This window comes from Erythranthe guttata, chromosome 2 (genome assembly GCF_056151865.1).
Source record: "Erythranthe guttata isolate IM_541 chromosome 2, IM_541, whole genome shotgun sequence".
Classification (NCBI taxonomy): Eukaryota; Viridiplantae; Streptophyta; class Magnoliopsida; order Lamiales; family Phrymaceae; genus Erythranthe; species Erythranthe guttata.
Genome location: NC_142534.1, coordinates 15039813 through 15054627, shown reverse-complemented (window position 1 = coordinate 15054627; position 14815 = coordinate 15039813). Strand labels below are relative to the sequence as shown.

The following is a 14815-nucleotide window of genomic DNA, read 5'->3' as shown; positions in this document are numbered from 1 at the left end:
CAAGTGGGAGATAATATTATCATGACCAACTTAAATTATGATCATGTTGAACTTGGTTAATTCGCCCGTAAAATAACCATTTTTCGGTCTTCGAGTTCGTTTGCAGTCACGGACCCTCTTAGGTTTCAAAAATTCCCGTCAATAATTTACCTTCTTTAGCTATTGATTAACCGTAAAGTGATACATCACGGTTTATTTAATGCTATACCAAGTGAAACACACTGGATGATTAATAATCATTGATCTACACAAAATCACACACACACTCATGTGTATATGTGTTTAGCGAGTGGTTATTTAACCACATCAATTGTTAAAAATTAATCATCCGATGTATATGACCCCGTGTAGTATCTCAATAACATGACATCACGAAATAATCAGTTGTAATTATTATTTTTACCCTAACCAAATATTTTTAAATTTGTATTGTCACTTTTACTATTTCGAACTTCATAAAAAATCAAAGTACAAATTTTGATGCACCTCTTGCTCGAACAATACAATTTAAAATCATTAATCTGGGTAATGACCATCGAACAAAAAAAATAGTAATATTTTTTTTTTGATCTCTTACCATATTTTTTCTACTTCCAAAAAACAAATTCTGGTGAGGATAAATTTGTCAATTGCTGCATTTGGAGGGTTGGGTTTGAGGATGAGACAAACTCAAAGCGTGGTATATGTTACTTTCCAAACATGAGGGGTCTATGTGTAATTTCGCATAACCTCAGGGGAGTTATGTGTAATTGATGAACCTTTGATTATCTTCTATTAAAGTCCCAGCTCTGAAGTTGCCTCTATCGATGTGTTTGAGAGTAGTGAGAGAGAAAAGAGAGATGGAAAATTAATTGAAAAAATAAATAACTCACAAGCAACACCCTTTAGCCCTAATCCCAGAACCTGCGCGCGTATGGGGAGTCGAACTTCAGATGATCTATTCTTGATGCAAATTATGTGGCCCCTTTTGGTTGCCACATAATAAGCTATGATTAATTAAATAGTAGGACTTAATTTGATGTTTGGTATCCCCAGTAAATTGCCGTATCGACCCGCCAAAATTATATAATCATGGCTTATCTTACCTTATCTTATCTTTTAATGAGTTTTTTGTATTGGACGTCGCAACTCCAATAAAATAATAAAATAATAATTTGGTTCCATTAAAGTATTTAATCTTATCTTGGCTAATCTTATCATGTCAACTAAACGAGACCTTTGTTGATTATTGGTTATTATTAGCGTATATATTATATATATTACGTCTACTATTATTATTCTTATTTATTATAGTTACCTTGTATAATAGGTTACCTTGTGTAGTAGGTTACGGTTTCCTACTATTATTATTCTTATTTATTATAGTTACCTTGTATAATAGGTTACCTTGTGTAGTAGGTTACGGTTTCCTACATGTAACTATATATATGATTAATATACGTAAGATATATCATTCTCTCTTTTCTCCAAATCTATGTCTCCTATATGATATCAGACACTAGGTTAACCTAGCCGTCACCACCCTTTCTTCTCCATAGCCGTCGCCCCCCCTTCTTCTCCATGGCCGGCGACGTTTCTTGTCCCTCCACCGCGCCTCTTAATCCTTTTCACCTTGCTCATACCATCTCTAATATCAAATCTCTTATCCCCGTTACTCTAGATCTGAAAAATCATAATTATCAAAAGCCATTTTTTCACAATTACCGTCGGTTTTTTCTGCCTCTCCGATCTTCTACATGGAAAACCCCGACCGGATTCGATTTCCGCCGATGAATGGCAGCGCGCCGACTATCTCATCCAATCTTGGATCTACGGCACCATCTCCGACGATATGTCCAGCATGGTTCTCTCAAAAACCTCCACCGCTAGTGATCTATGGATCGTCATCTCTTCTCTCTTCACCGATAACAAAGATTATCGAGCCATTCAACTTGAAGAAAAATTTAAGTCCCTCAAGAAAGGCACTCTCTCCATTCACGATTATTGCCAAATAATCAAAACCACGGTGGACAACTTGGCCAATGTCGGAAATCCAATCTCCGACAAACAACTCGTCCTACAAACCCTACACGCCCTTCCGAAAAATTACGGGACCGTCGCCAACATCATCTCCTTTCAGAATCCCCTTCCCACCTTTCTACAGACTCGATCGCTTCTTCAGATGGAAGAAACAAGAATTGCTGAACCGGAGCAGACCGCTGCTGTTTTCTACGCCTCCAACGCGAACTGTCCATCCAACAGTTGCAACGGTTCCTGCAACAGTTCCCGCGGAGGTAGTTCTTCGCGCTATCAGCACATGGGTGGTCGATCCAACCGTCGCGGAGGTCGCAACACTAACCGTCAACCCATGCAGCACTACGGCTACCATAGTGCTCATGGCGCATCTCAACTCTGGCGCGCACCTTACCGACAACAGTCAATTCTGGGATCCGCTCCAAATACATCGGGCCACCCATCCACTCCAGCGGCTCAAGCCAACTTTACTGGACCACCTGAACTCTACACCGGCCACTCGGCTCCTACTCAGGTTCATCCGCAGCAGCAACCATGCCACAGCTCTAACAGTTCCATCAACAGTTGTAAAAGTTCCTGCAACAGTGCCAACGTGGTGGATCTCGCAAACCGTTTGAATACGGTGACACTTCAGCAGCCTACCGAGTCACAGTGATTCATGGACATCCCGGCAAACACGTCATGTCTCGTTTATTTTCTAGCACTTTTATTTCCCATAATAAAGACCCTAGGGAGTCTCTTTGTAATGCCTGTCAATTAGGCAAACATTTTCGGTCTACCATTTTTTTCTCAAAAATCTACTACTGTTGCTCCATTTCAAATTATTCATGCTGATTTATGGACTTTTCCTGTTTCTAGTCTTACGGGTTTCAAATATTATCTTGTGTTAGTTGATTATTGTACCCATTATTTATGGACTTTTCCTATTCGAAATAAATCTGACGTTTTTACAACCGTTGTCAATTTTCATACACTTCTCAAAACTCAATTCCAACATCCCCTGAAAGCCTTACAAAGTGATAATGGTCGTGAATTAAAAAATGCGGATTTTCAAAACTACTTCACTAAACATGGCATCCTAAATCGTTTTTCGTGTCCCCACACCTCCCCTCAAAACGGACACGCAGAACGAATGATCCGCACTATAACTAACATGATTCGATCCCTCATCTTTCAAGCTCATCTTCTTCATACTTATTGGGTCGAAGCCCTTCATATGGCCACACACCTACTCAATATCTTACCTACCAAAACCACACAAAACCGGACTCCTCACGAAGCTCTTTACCTCATCAAACCTACATACTCTCATCTTCGAGTATTCGGCTGTCTCTGTTATCCCAACCTCACCGCCACCATACCACATAAACTCGCCCCCCGTTCTACTCCTTATGTCTATCTCGGTCACCCTTCCTCTCACAAAGGCTATCGTTGCCTTGATAGATCCACTGGCCGAATCATAATTTCTCGTCATGTTACCTTCGACGAAACTCACTTTCCTTTTGCTGAGTCCACTCCCCCCAAAAACACACTTCCTACCTCTGCCTTGGACGAAAACACACCCTCCATGTTCCTCCTCCCTCATACTTTGTCTAACTGTTGCAACAGTTCCTCCAACTGTTCCACTAGTGAACCACCATGTTCCAACAATTCGTCCAACAGTCCTATAACACAGCCAACAACTGTCTCTCCTGCAGCACCACCTCTCGACCGCGACCAGCTCACAACCCTTTCTCCTACTTCCACATCTCCTTCTCTTACTCCCACACCTCCCCCACCTCCCCCTGCTCACCCTATGGTAACTCGCAATAAAGTGGGCATCCACAAACCCAAAGTCCTTTTCTCTCTCGTTGCGTCCTCTACCTCTTCCATTCCCACCAATTATCGTCAAGCTCTTCTTGACCAAAATTAGCGAAACGCCATGATTGAGGAATATACTGCTTTAATTACAAACAATACTTGGAATGTTGTACCCCGCCCCCCGTTCACTGATGTTATTTCTGGTAAGTGGATATACAAACAGAAAGTCAAGTCTGATGGCTCCCTTGAGCGATACAAATCACGGTGGGTTGTTCGTGGGTTTCACCAGCAGGCTGGCATCGATTTTGACGAGACTTTTAGCCTAGTTGTCAAACCAGCCACTGTTCGAACAGTTCTCAGTATTGCTCTCTCGCGATCATGGCCAATCCACCAGCTTGATGTGAAAAATGCCTTCTTACATGACAATCTCTCTGAAACTGTCTACTGCGAGCAACCTCCCGGATTCGTCGACCCATCTCGCCCCACTCACGTGTGTCGTCTCAACAAAGCACTCTACGGTCTCAAGCAGGCACCACGTGCTTGGTACAAGCGTTTTGCATCTCACATTACTACCATGGGGTTCAGAGAATGCAAGTCCGACACTTCACTCTTTGTGTACTGTCGCAACAGTTCACGCGACTGTCACAACAGTTCATGCGCCTACCTTCTGCTATATGTCGATGACATTGTACTTACGGCCTCCACACCTGAATTGCTCCGCTCTACCATCGCTGCCCTTAATCAAGAGTTCGCAATGAAGGATCTTGGCGATCTTCACTACTTTCTCGGCATCTCAGTTACTCACTCGTCGAATGGGCTATTTCTCTCTCAACGCAAGTACGCCGACGAGATACTAGAGCGTGCAAAAATGGCTTCCTGCAACCCTTGTCTTACGCCGGCTGACACAAAGAGCAAGTTGTCTTCGACCACTGGACCCCCCGTTGCTGACCCTACTCTTTATCGCAGCCTTGCCGGTGCACTGCAATACCTCACGTTTACTCGTCCCGACATCTGTTATGTTGTGCAACAAATATGTCTGTTCATGCATGATCCGAGGGAACCTCATATGGCTGCTCTCAAGCGTATCCTTCGCTACATTCGTGGCACTCTCGATCACGGCCTTCAGCTCTCCCCCAATCCGGACCTCTCCCTTATCGCTTACTCCGACGCTGATTTGGGTGGCTGCCCTGACACCCGTCGTTCGACATCGGGCTATTGTGTTTTCCTCGGCAACAAACTCATCTCTTGGTGCTCCAAACGGCAGGTCACTACTTCTCGATCGAGTACGAAGGCCGAATATCGAGTTTTCGCAAATGCCGTCGCCGAAACGACTTGGTTACGCAACCTACTTTCTGAGTTGCTCTGCCCACTTTCGAAAGCCACTATTGTCTACTGTGACAACGTCAGTGCCGTCTACTTATCCAGCAATCCTATTCAACACTCTCGTACGAAACATGTGGAGATCGGTATCCACTTTGTCCGAGACAAAGTTGCTTTGGGACACGTTCGAGTTCTTCACGTCCCATCCGCCTACCAGTTTGCCGATATCTTCACGAAAGGACTTCCTACTCAACTGTTCCAACAGTTTGTCTCCAGTCTCCACGTCCTCTCCTTTCCCATTTCGACTGCGGGGGTGTATTAGCGTATATATTATATATATTACGTCTACTATTATTATTCTTATTTATTATAGTTAACTTGTATAATAAGTTACCTTGTGTAGTAGGTTAGGGTTTCCTACATGTAACTATATATATGATTAATATACGTAAGAGATATCATTCTCTCTTTTCTCCAAATCTATTTCTCCTATAATTATAATAAAAAAAATTGAAAAAAGAAATAATTATTACATAGCATGAAAATTGCAGTTTGTATTTTATATATAATCGGGACAATGAGGACATCTGAGGGAATTATTTAAATGTGCGTTGACATTGTTTTATATAGAGTAAGTACATTGGTAGACTGGTAGGCCATTCTCCATTATTTTTAGTGCCCTGAAATCGAAATATCGTAGGTTGTTTATATCTAGTAAAATACACTATGTGATTTTAAACCGTAAATCTACATAAATAATTAATCGCTATACTTACACATGGATGTGTATGTAGATAAATAGCGTAAAACTACTGTCTATTTTATCAGGTGTAAGTTCTATAAAACCGACTTAGGAGTTGTGGTATGTAGGCGTTAGGGTTGGAATTGAGTTGATTTTTGCCTGGCAACCGATTCGTTACCAACAAATTTTGAGGCGGATAGTAATTTTTTAACTGACTCATTAGATCGGATCGAACATTTCAACCAATTCATTTACAATATGATGATTTTTAATATTATTTACAATCGATTGACATATAATTATCGGTCAACCAACTATATTAATAATATTTTATTTAAAAAATATAAAATTAATGGTTTGGTTTTTTAAGTGGGTACCGGAACTATAAAAATAGTTAGTATTTTAAATTTTAAAAAAAATCAACAAGGAAAATAAGTTGGCATAAATCTTCTAAAAGAACTTTGAAATGTGCATGTTTGGAATTGGTTCGAATTTCATAATTATATTTTTTTATTTTTTGGAATTGCTATTAACTATTTTGAACTGATAAATAATGATGGAGTAATAACACTAGGCATAATGTGCATACTTTTACTCCAAATTTTGATTTTTTTGTAAGTAAACTGGGCGGCAAATATACCCATCAACCGACCAATTTATGAACCAAATATTTGATTGCTAACCATCAAGCGACCCATAAAGATTGGGTCATCAATAATTTTCAAATTTGAGCAAAATTGATTTGTCAAATAAATCAATTATTAGGCCGGTAATCGACCGACCGAACCCCGTCTCAGCCTTGGTGTGCCATTCTTTTAAGATGGATCATTTGTACAAAAACCAATTTGTCTTTATAAATTATAACTATACAACTTTGTGATGCGAAACCCTTAAGGTTCCATTAATTTGGGACTAGTTCAGCAAGCGGACTTCGCAATTATATGATAAATTAATTCTTTGATTACACAAAAAGCCAAAGAAATAATTGGTTATTAGATGCAGATCAACGATTAATAATTAGTTGATATATTTTATTAGGTGGAACATCAAATAAACAATATATATAAAATCAACAATTACTAACCACTTGATGTATTTTAATAGGTGTGACATCAAATAAACCGAAAGAACCGATATGCAAACCCTATTTTGTAATCAAACGACTCGAACAAAAATAAAAAAATGCTGACTATTTCATCATATATCTCCAAAAGTCAACTCTTTCAACCGTCCCGAGATCTTTAAATGTCACTCAAAATGTCAGTTATTTGCCGCAACTAAATGAGTTAGATCATATAGCCAGCCACTTCTGGTAATACTTTTCTCCTCCTAACCCCATAACTGTGTGTTCTGTGTGTGTTCTTTTGAGAGAGAGATGGGAAAAATAAACTCCCAACCCCAGAAAGAAACCCTAACCCCATCAATTACTCATTTCAGCCACCTCCATCCCTTAACCCTAATCACCACCGACCATCAGCATCAGCATTATCAAGACCAAACCCTAATATCTTCTTCTTGTGCGGGGTGCAATTTGAACGTTTCCGGAACAAACTTCTACACCTGCACAGTGTGCAGTTTCTTCCTCCACAAGAAATGTTTCGAAATGCCCATGAAAATAACCCACCCTTTCCACAAGGAGCATACTCTAACACTCCTTCCGAAACCCGCCTACTCCACGGGCGTATTCAACTGCGATGCCTGCTTTGAACCGGGTAAGGGCTTTTCCTACAGTTGCAAACACTGCGGAATCGATCTCCACATACTTTGCGCAAGCACGCCCTTGTCCGTCACAAACGCCACATGTCACCCGCACAAGCTCGACCTCACTTCCGGGTCCCCTTACGACACAAAAAACTTTTCCTGCGACGTGTGCAAGAAAATCGGTGGGGACCACTGGCTTTACAGGTGCGGCCCGTGCGGGTTTGATGCTCATTTGACTTGTGCCAGGCCACAGATCAATAATCACAGCGGTGGTACAAGTGATAGATCTATTCATGTGCCTCAGCCTCAGCCTCAGCCGGCGTCTGTGCAACAGAGTTTCGTTCATCACCCAAATTATTATCACCCTCCTTACTATCACCCTAACATGAGCCCTCATGTTGTACCTTTCGGTTATCCAATCGGTGGCTCGGTGGCGGCAGTTGAAATATATAATCAAATGCTCTTTCAGGCCTTTCAGCAAATGGCTCAAGGCAATCAGGCGATGACGCATGCGATTCTTTCAGGCGGACTTGGTGTTGGTGACAGGGGAGTACAACAGCTGATGCAAATGATGTATGGACTTAATAATTACGGCGGCATACCTGGCGGCGTTGGCGCCGATATTTTTCAGTCATGGTTGGGTAATAATGGAATTGATTTTCTTGGAGGTGGTGGCTTGGACTTTCTTGGAGGACTTGGATTCTTTCTCTCATGAGTATATATATATATATATATATATATATATATATATATATATATATATATATATATATATATATATATATATATATATATATATATATATATATAATATATATATATAGATCAATCACCATAATTATAAGGAAAAATGATATATATTTATACTAGTGTGTGAATTTCTATTTTATTTTCTTTCCATTTCGAAGATGTAATTGATTTTAATTTCTTCGTTTGTTGGGGTGTGGGAGAGAATAAGAATTTGTGCAAATCATATCTTGAGTTGGGTATGTTCTTGATTGAAGTGTTTTGTACCCTTGCAATTCTCATTTTGCATGTAACAAAAGTTGTGCTGCAATTTGAGAAGCTGGTGATTCTCTTTGATTTAATGTATAATTTAGCTGCTTAATTAATATTTATATTTTCTTCTTAACATTTAAACATTTGTATGGATTGGACTCGCTGGTAACTGTTGGGCTAAATACCTAACACGCAAGTGCACGTATCGCAAACAAGTAGTAAAAGTGGATTCGTGAGAGTCGGATGTCGATCCCACAGGAAATACTCAAATTATCTAATCCTAAGTACCAAATTCTAACAACTATGATTTTTATCCAGCCTACGCAAGTTTGTCAAATTAAATCTATTAAACAATTAAACTAATTAAGAAAGCAAATAAACACGAGAAGATATCAATAAAAACGGACCTAGGATTTTATCTTCCCCTATGCAAGAATTGCTCACCCAAAATCCCTCAATTATGAAATATATGATTCATGATTATTAACTCGAGACACTAATTTACTCACAACCCGCTGTCGCGTGTAATATGAGTCTATTATTCATAAACGGTTCACTATATGTCTATGCAAACCAATTATAAATAAAGCATTAACTAACAAGTCTCGTAAATGGCTACCTAAGGTGATATCTGTATGTCTACGACACCACATGCAATTGACACACTCATCCGGTGAAAACTACTCGAAGGTTCTTATACTTACCATCTAATTATCAAAATAGCTCTGTCGAGTCAATCCCAATAATCACAGATAAAGCACATAAATTGATCAAGTTCATGCACTAACAATCATAACAAGTAGAAGAAATAATCATAAAATCATAATTGCATAATCTCAAGAAAACGGGTTCACCATCCCCACATAGGGTTCCAACAAAATCCTAGATTAAAAACTTAGCTACTCGTAATTCTTATGATAAACAAAATAGAATAAATAAAATAAATAAGAAAACTATGCTTGAGTCTTCGTTGATCTTCGTTCTTCGTGTTTTTGTCGTGTAAAATTTCGTGCTTATGGTGTAGAGACTTGTTGCTTTTATAGGCTTTTCTTGATAAGGAAGTAGTGGAAACGTAATAGGAATCAATTTCCGCCACTTTCCCCCATCAGGATTTGTTCGTCGATTTGTGCCATGTTGGAGTCCGAATTTTAGAATGTTGTGTAAATACGAATTGTAGCACTTGAAATTATCTTTCCAATGCCGTCAAAATCACCTAATTCGGAGTTCGTATGAGAGAGATATGCTCGAAATGGTGGACACTGTCAAAGCTGTGGCGGGATTCCTTCTTCCAATTTGATTTGTTTCCTTATTTGCAACTTTTTCCTTTCTTTTTGATCTTTTTTCCTTCATAGACACATAATTCTCGTTTTTCAACTATAAAACACAAAAATCAATCAATTAAAGCACAAATATAATTAAATCTAAACAAAAGATCCACGTAAAGTAAACTTGAACTTTTGCTTGTCCTCAAGCAAAATCTAATCGTAAGCAAAAAACTCAACTACCGCATCTCATCACATGGATTAATGACCAACTTCACGTTTTCAGAACTTGTAATTATAATGAAAATTCTTAGGCATTCGCAAGCTCAAAATTCAAAAGCACTTAGTCACTTACCATAGCCAAAAACCACAAATCATGCAATTGCTTCAAGCATCCAATATTTGTAAATTAAAGATAGAAAAATTTTATGCTTACATGCATATGTTTGACTCCAAATACTCACCAAATTATTCTACTCTACTAATATCGAACATTAAGCTATTGGGATCGTTGGGGCTTTTTGGCTTTCAATTGTTAGACTATTTGGTTCGAGGTAGAAAATATGGGTATATGTGGCTATTCTTCTTGAATTGAGGTGATTACGCCGAAATTTGAAATATAAGTGTTTGAAACAATGAAGTCACCTCTAAGGACTTTAATAAACTCGATTCTTAAGAGTTCAAAAGTATCCACTTTTGCTCTTAAGACAATGGATCGAGCTTTCAAAACAATTTAACAACTAGTCCTTACTTCTCCCTTCTAGTCTCTTCTTCTTCTCTTTTTTTTTTTCTTTTTTTTTTATATATATAGACACATATATATTTTTCTTCTTCTTTTTTTTCTCTCTTTTTTTTTTTTTTCGGGGAAGAAGAAGAAGGACCTTATAAAAATTTTCAACCGAACTCCAAGGGGTAATTTTTCAAGAATCTCCATCTATTCTACCTTATACACATTGGATAAAAGAAAAAACACCTTTTCTCCGAGGCTCAAATCAAGGTTTTAAGGAAAATTTCGATAAAAAGGTCGGCTTGAAAGGCTCAAACGGATCAAAGAAGGCCCAAATCATATCCCAAATCACTCACTACTCAATACTTCGTATCATAAATTTCCTAAGGTGAGGTCTAAAACCGAACATAGCATGATCTAACACAAATTAACTCCAAATTTAAAATACAAAACATTCAACCAAAGCAATGCACAAAGTGTGATTCCTAGCAATAATTCGTTTCTAAGTTCCGTTGAATCGAAAGCTAAACAAACATCTAATCCTTATCACACAAAACAAGCAATCTCATCATCAAACATTGATCATCTCTCATCATTATAACTCATCGATGCATTCGACTCAAGCACTTGTTTTTTTTTTTTGTTTTTTTTTTAAAAAAATATATCAAACCTAATGCATGCAAACTAAAACAAATAAGCACAAAAAAAAAACATGTTTTTTTCACCCCCAAACTTAAAATTTTCGTTGCCCTCAACGAAATTAACACAAAGTTTAAGGATAGAAAACACCTGATTTAGTCGGAATCGTTGTCTTCGGGGTGTGAGAATTTGTGGGAAAGAAATCTGATTTTCCTCTTGCGAAGATGCCCTCTATGTCTCTCGGATGACTGCCCCGATCGCAATTCCGACCTTAAAAATAAGAAATCAAATAAATTAATTAGAATGCATGCCTATGAAAATAAAAATAACACTTAAGATTAAAGAAAAATATGAAACACAGTAAAGCTCGGGTTGCCTCCCGAGAAGCGCTAAATTTTAAGTCTTCAGCCAGACTTTGCTTCTTGAAATTGTTATGTCCAATCCAAAGCCTTGTAGATTGCGCATCCATTCATGAACTCTATCACTTCAATTGCAACCAAGGCATGCATGGATAGTACTGCAATATGGCACGGTCCACCTTAGCTTGTAGTCTTTTTTGGTTGTAATCAATCGGTACGAAGCCAAGATGGGATCTTCATCACCCGCTCCCTCAAATCGGTATACAAAAATCTCCATTCTGCGTATAACCTCCACCTCAAAAATAGTAGTCTTCTCATCAACCACTATTGATGCCTTCAAATCCACATTTAGATCAACGACAAAGTCCACATCTAGAATATCTTCAATCATTACATCCATCTCCTTCTTCTCTTGTTCTGAGGCATCTTCGTGGTTTAGCTCGATTGCCTTCTCAGATTCATCATGCTCAAGTGTCTTCGTAATTTCTATTTCTCTCACATCAACACTATTTTCCGGACATAGAAGATTTTTCTCACCGCGGGCTTTACCCGAATTTTCTTTGATATAACCATTGTCGATTTCGTCTGGAATATTTTCAAGAGATTCAGATTTTAATTTGAGCGTCATCTCTTCCAGTTGTATCTCCATGTTTCGAAATGATGCTTGAGTGGACTTCATGAATTCGCCAATAAGGGATACCAAATCAACTTGTTCATCAGTGGTCTGCTGCTGCTGCTGCATTGGATAATAATTTTGAAAATCATCAAATTGTGGTTCTCTATGTTGAAACTCGTTCAAATCTTGGTCTTGAAAGTTTTGCTCGTATGTGTTGTTGGTGTAAGTGTTCCAATAATCTCCGATGGTAATTTCGTCGAAATTCGTCGCTGTTGGTGATCCCCAACATTGATCGGAATAATGATTTCCACCACATGCTGAACAAAACGGAGGCATATCATAGATGTTTTGGAGGTATTCGTCAGATGAAAGCCATTCATATCCCGTTTGAGGTGCCCGAACATTGTAACCAGACATGAAACAAAAACAATAAAAAATTAAAATTAAAATTAAAAATAAAAATAAAAAGTAAATGGCTGAAGTAAGAAAAATTGCTCAAATTTGATATTAGAATAAATAGATAATTTAGCCGTATTCCCCGGCAACGGCGCCAAAAACTTGTTGGGGCTAAATACCTAACACGCAAGTGCACGTATCGCAAACAAGTAGTAAAAGTGGACTCGTGAGAGTCGGATGTCGATCCCACAGGGAATACTCAAATTATCTAATCCTAAGTACCAAATTCTAACAACTATGATTTTTATCCAGCCTACGCAAGTTTGTCAAATTAAATCTATTAAACAATTAAACTAATTAAGAAAGAAAATAAACACGAGAAGATATCAATAAAAACGGACCTAGGATTTTATCTTCCCCCTATGCAAGAATTGCTCACCCAAAACCCCTCAATTATGAAATATATGATTCATGATTATTAACTCGAGACACTAATTTACTCACAACCCGCTGTCGCGTGTAATATGAGTCTATGATTCATAAACGGTTCACTATATGTCTATGCAAACCAATTATAAATAAAGCATTAACTAACAAGTCTCGTAAATGGCTACCTAAGGTGATATCTGTATGTCTACGACACCACATGCAATTGACACACTCATCCGGTGAAAACTACTCGAAGGTTCTTCTACTTACCGTCTAATTATCAAAATAGCTCTGTCGAGTCAATCCCAATAATCACAGATAAAGCACATAAATTGATCAAGTTCATGCACTAACAATCATAACAAGTAGAAGAAATAATCATAAAATCATAATTGCATAATCTCAAGAAAACGGGTTCACCATCCCCACATAGGGTTCCAACAAAATCCTAGATTAAAAACTTAGCTACTCGTAATTCTTATGATAAACAAAATAGAGTAAATAAAATAAATAAGAAAACTATGCTTGAGTCTTCGTTGATCTTCGTTCTTCGTGTTTTGTCGTGTAAAATTTCGTGCTTATGGTGTAGAGACTTGTTGCTTTTATAGGCTTTTCTTGATAAGGAAGTAGTGGAAACGTAATAGGAATCAATTTCCGCCACTTTCCCCCATCAGGATTTGTTCGTCGATTTGTGCCATGTTGGAGTCCGAATTTTAGAATGTTGTGTAAATACGAATTGTAGCACTTGAAATTAGCTTTCCAATGCCGTCAAAATCACCGAATTCGGAGTTCGTATGAGAGAGATATGCTCGAAATGGTGGACACTGTCAAAGCTGTGGCGGGATTCCTTCTTCCAATTTGATTTGTTTCCTTATTTGCAACTTTTTCCTTTCTTTTTGATCTTTTTTCCTTCATGGACACATAATTCTCGTTTTTCAACTATAAAACACAAAAATCAATCAATTAAAGCATAAATATAATTAAATCTAAACAAAAGATCCACGTAAAGTCAAGGTATTGAGTGTAATATCTACACTCAACAGTAACTAGCTATTTTAAATGAATAAATTAATTTTGCATAATCTCCATATGACAAAAAAGAAAAAAAAAAAAAAAAAAAAAAAAACGCTCCTCTGTAGGTGTTAACCATTTATGGAAATGGAATTGCATGCAAACAAAAATAAAACACAGGGCAATTTTATGCAATAAAAGGAATACAAGAGGGTTTGGTACGGATTTTCTTTAACACATGGGATTTTTTATAGTATTTACCCATAAATTGTCAGTATTTTCAATCAATGATCATAGTATTATACACTTCTTCAGTTCCTAAATAATTAACTATTTGCACAAATATTAAGAAACTCAATAAATGTGACATAATATAACTAAAATAACCTTTATCATTTACTGATTTATTATTAAAGTTAAATTAATAAAGTTAAAGCAAAAAAATATATATTTAATTGCAGTATTGAGAATATAAAGTGACGGATAATATGAAATAATAATGTTTTTCGGCTGGGACAATTATTGTAGATTAGAAAAAAGTATGAATTAGTGGTGAGTCACTTCAAATATATAATTGCATGAAAATCGATTAAACTGACCACTTCCTAGAGTGCACTACTTGCCAAGCTTATGTGGGGAGATAAATTGTCATTTACTATAACCAAGTGGGACATAATTTATCATGACCAACTTAATTGTATTGTATATGATCATGGTTTACATGTAAACCATTCTTTATATTCTGATCAAACTTCAATCAGCCATTTCAAGGTCACATACACCCTCTTAGGTTTAAAAGAA

The 14815-nt window shown here is 37.6% G+C and overlaps 1 protein-coding gene across 1 annotated transcript; it reads left to right on the top strand.

Moving 5' to 3' along the window:
- Positions 1 to 7160: 7160 nt before the first annotated feature.
- On the top strand, positions 7161 to 8291 carry LOC105969418 (uncharacterized). The gene has a single exon (XM_012994172.2). It carries the CDS (start codon positions 7251 to 7253, stop codon positions 8289 to 8291), a length of 1041 nt encoding a protein of 346 aa, XP_012849626.2. The 5' UTR covers positions 7161 to 7250.
- The last annotated feature ends 6524 nt before the right edge of the window (positions 8292 to 14815 follow it).

Bases quoted from the DNA above. Each gene is read 5' to 3' on its own strand.
- LOC105969418 (XM_012994172.2), top strand. From the start codon at position 7,251: ATGGGAAAAATAAACTCCCAACCCCAGAAAGAAACCCTAACCCCATCA.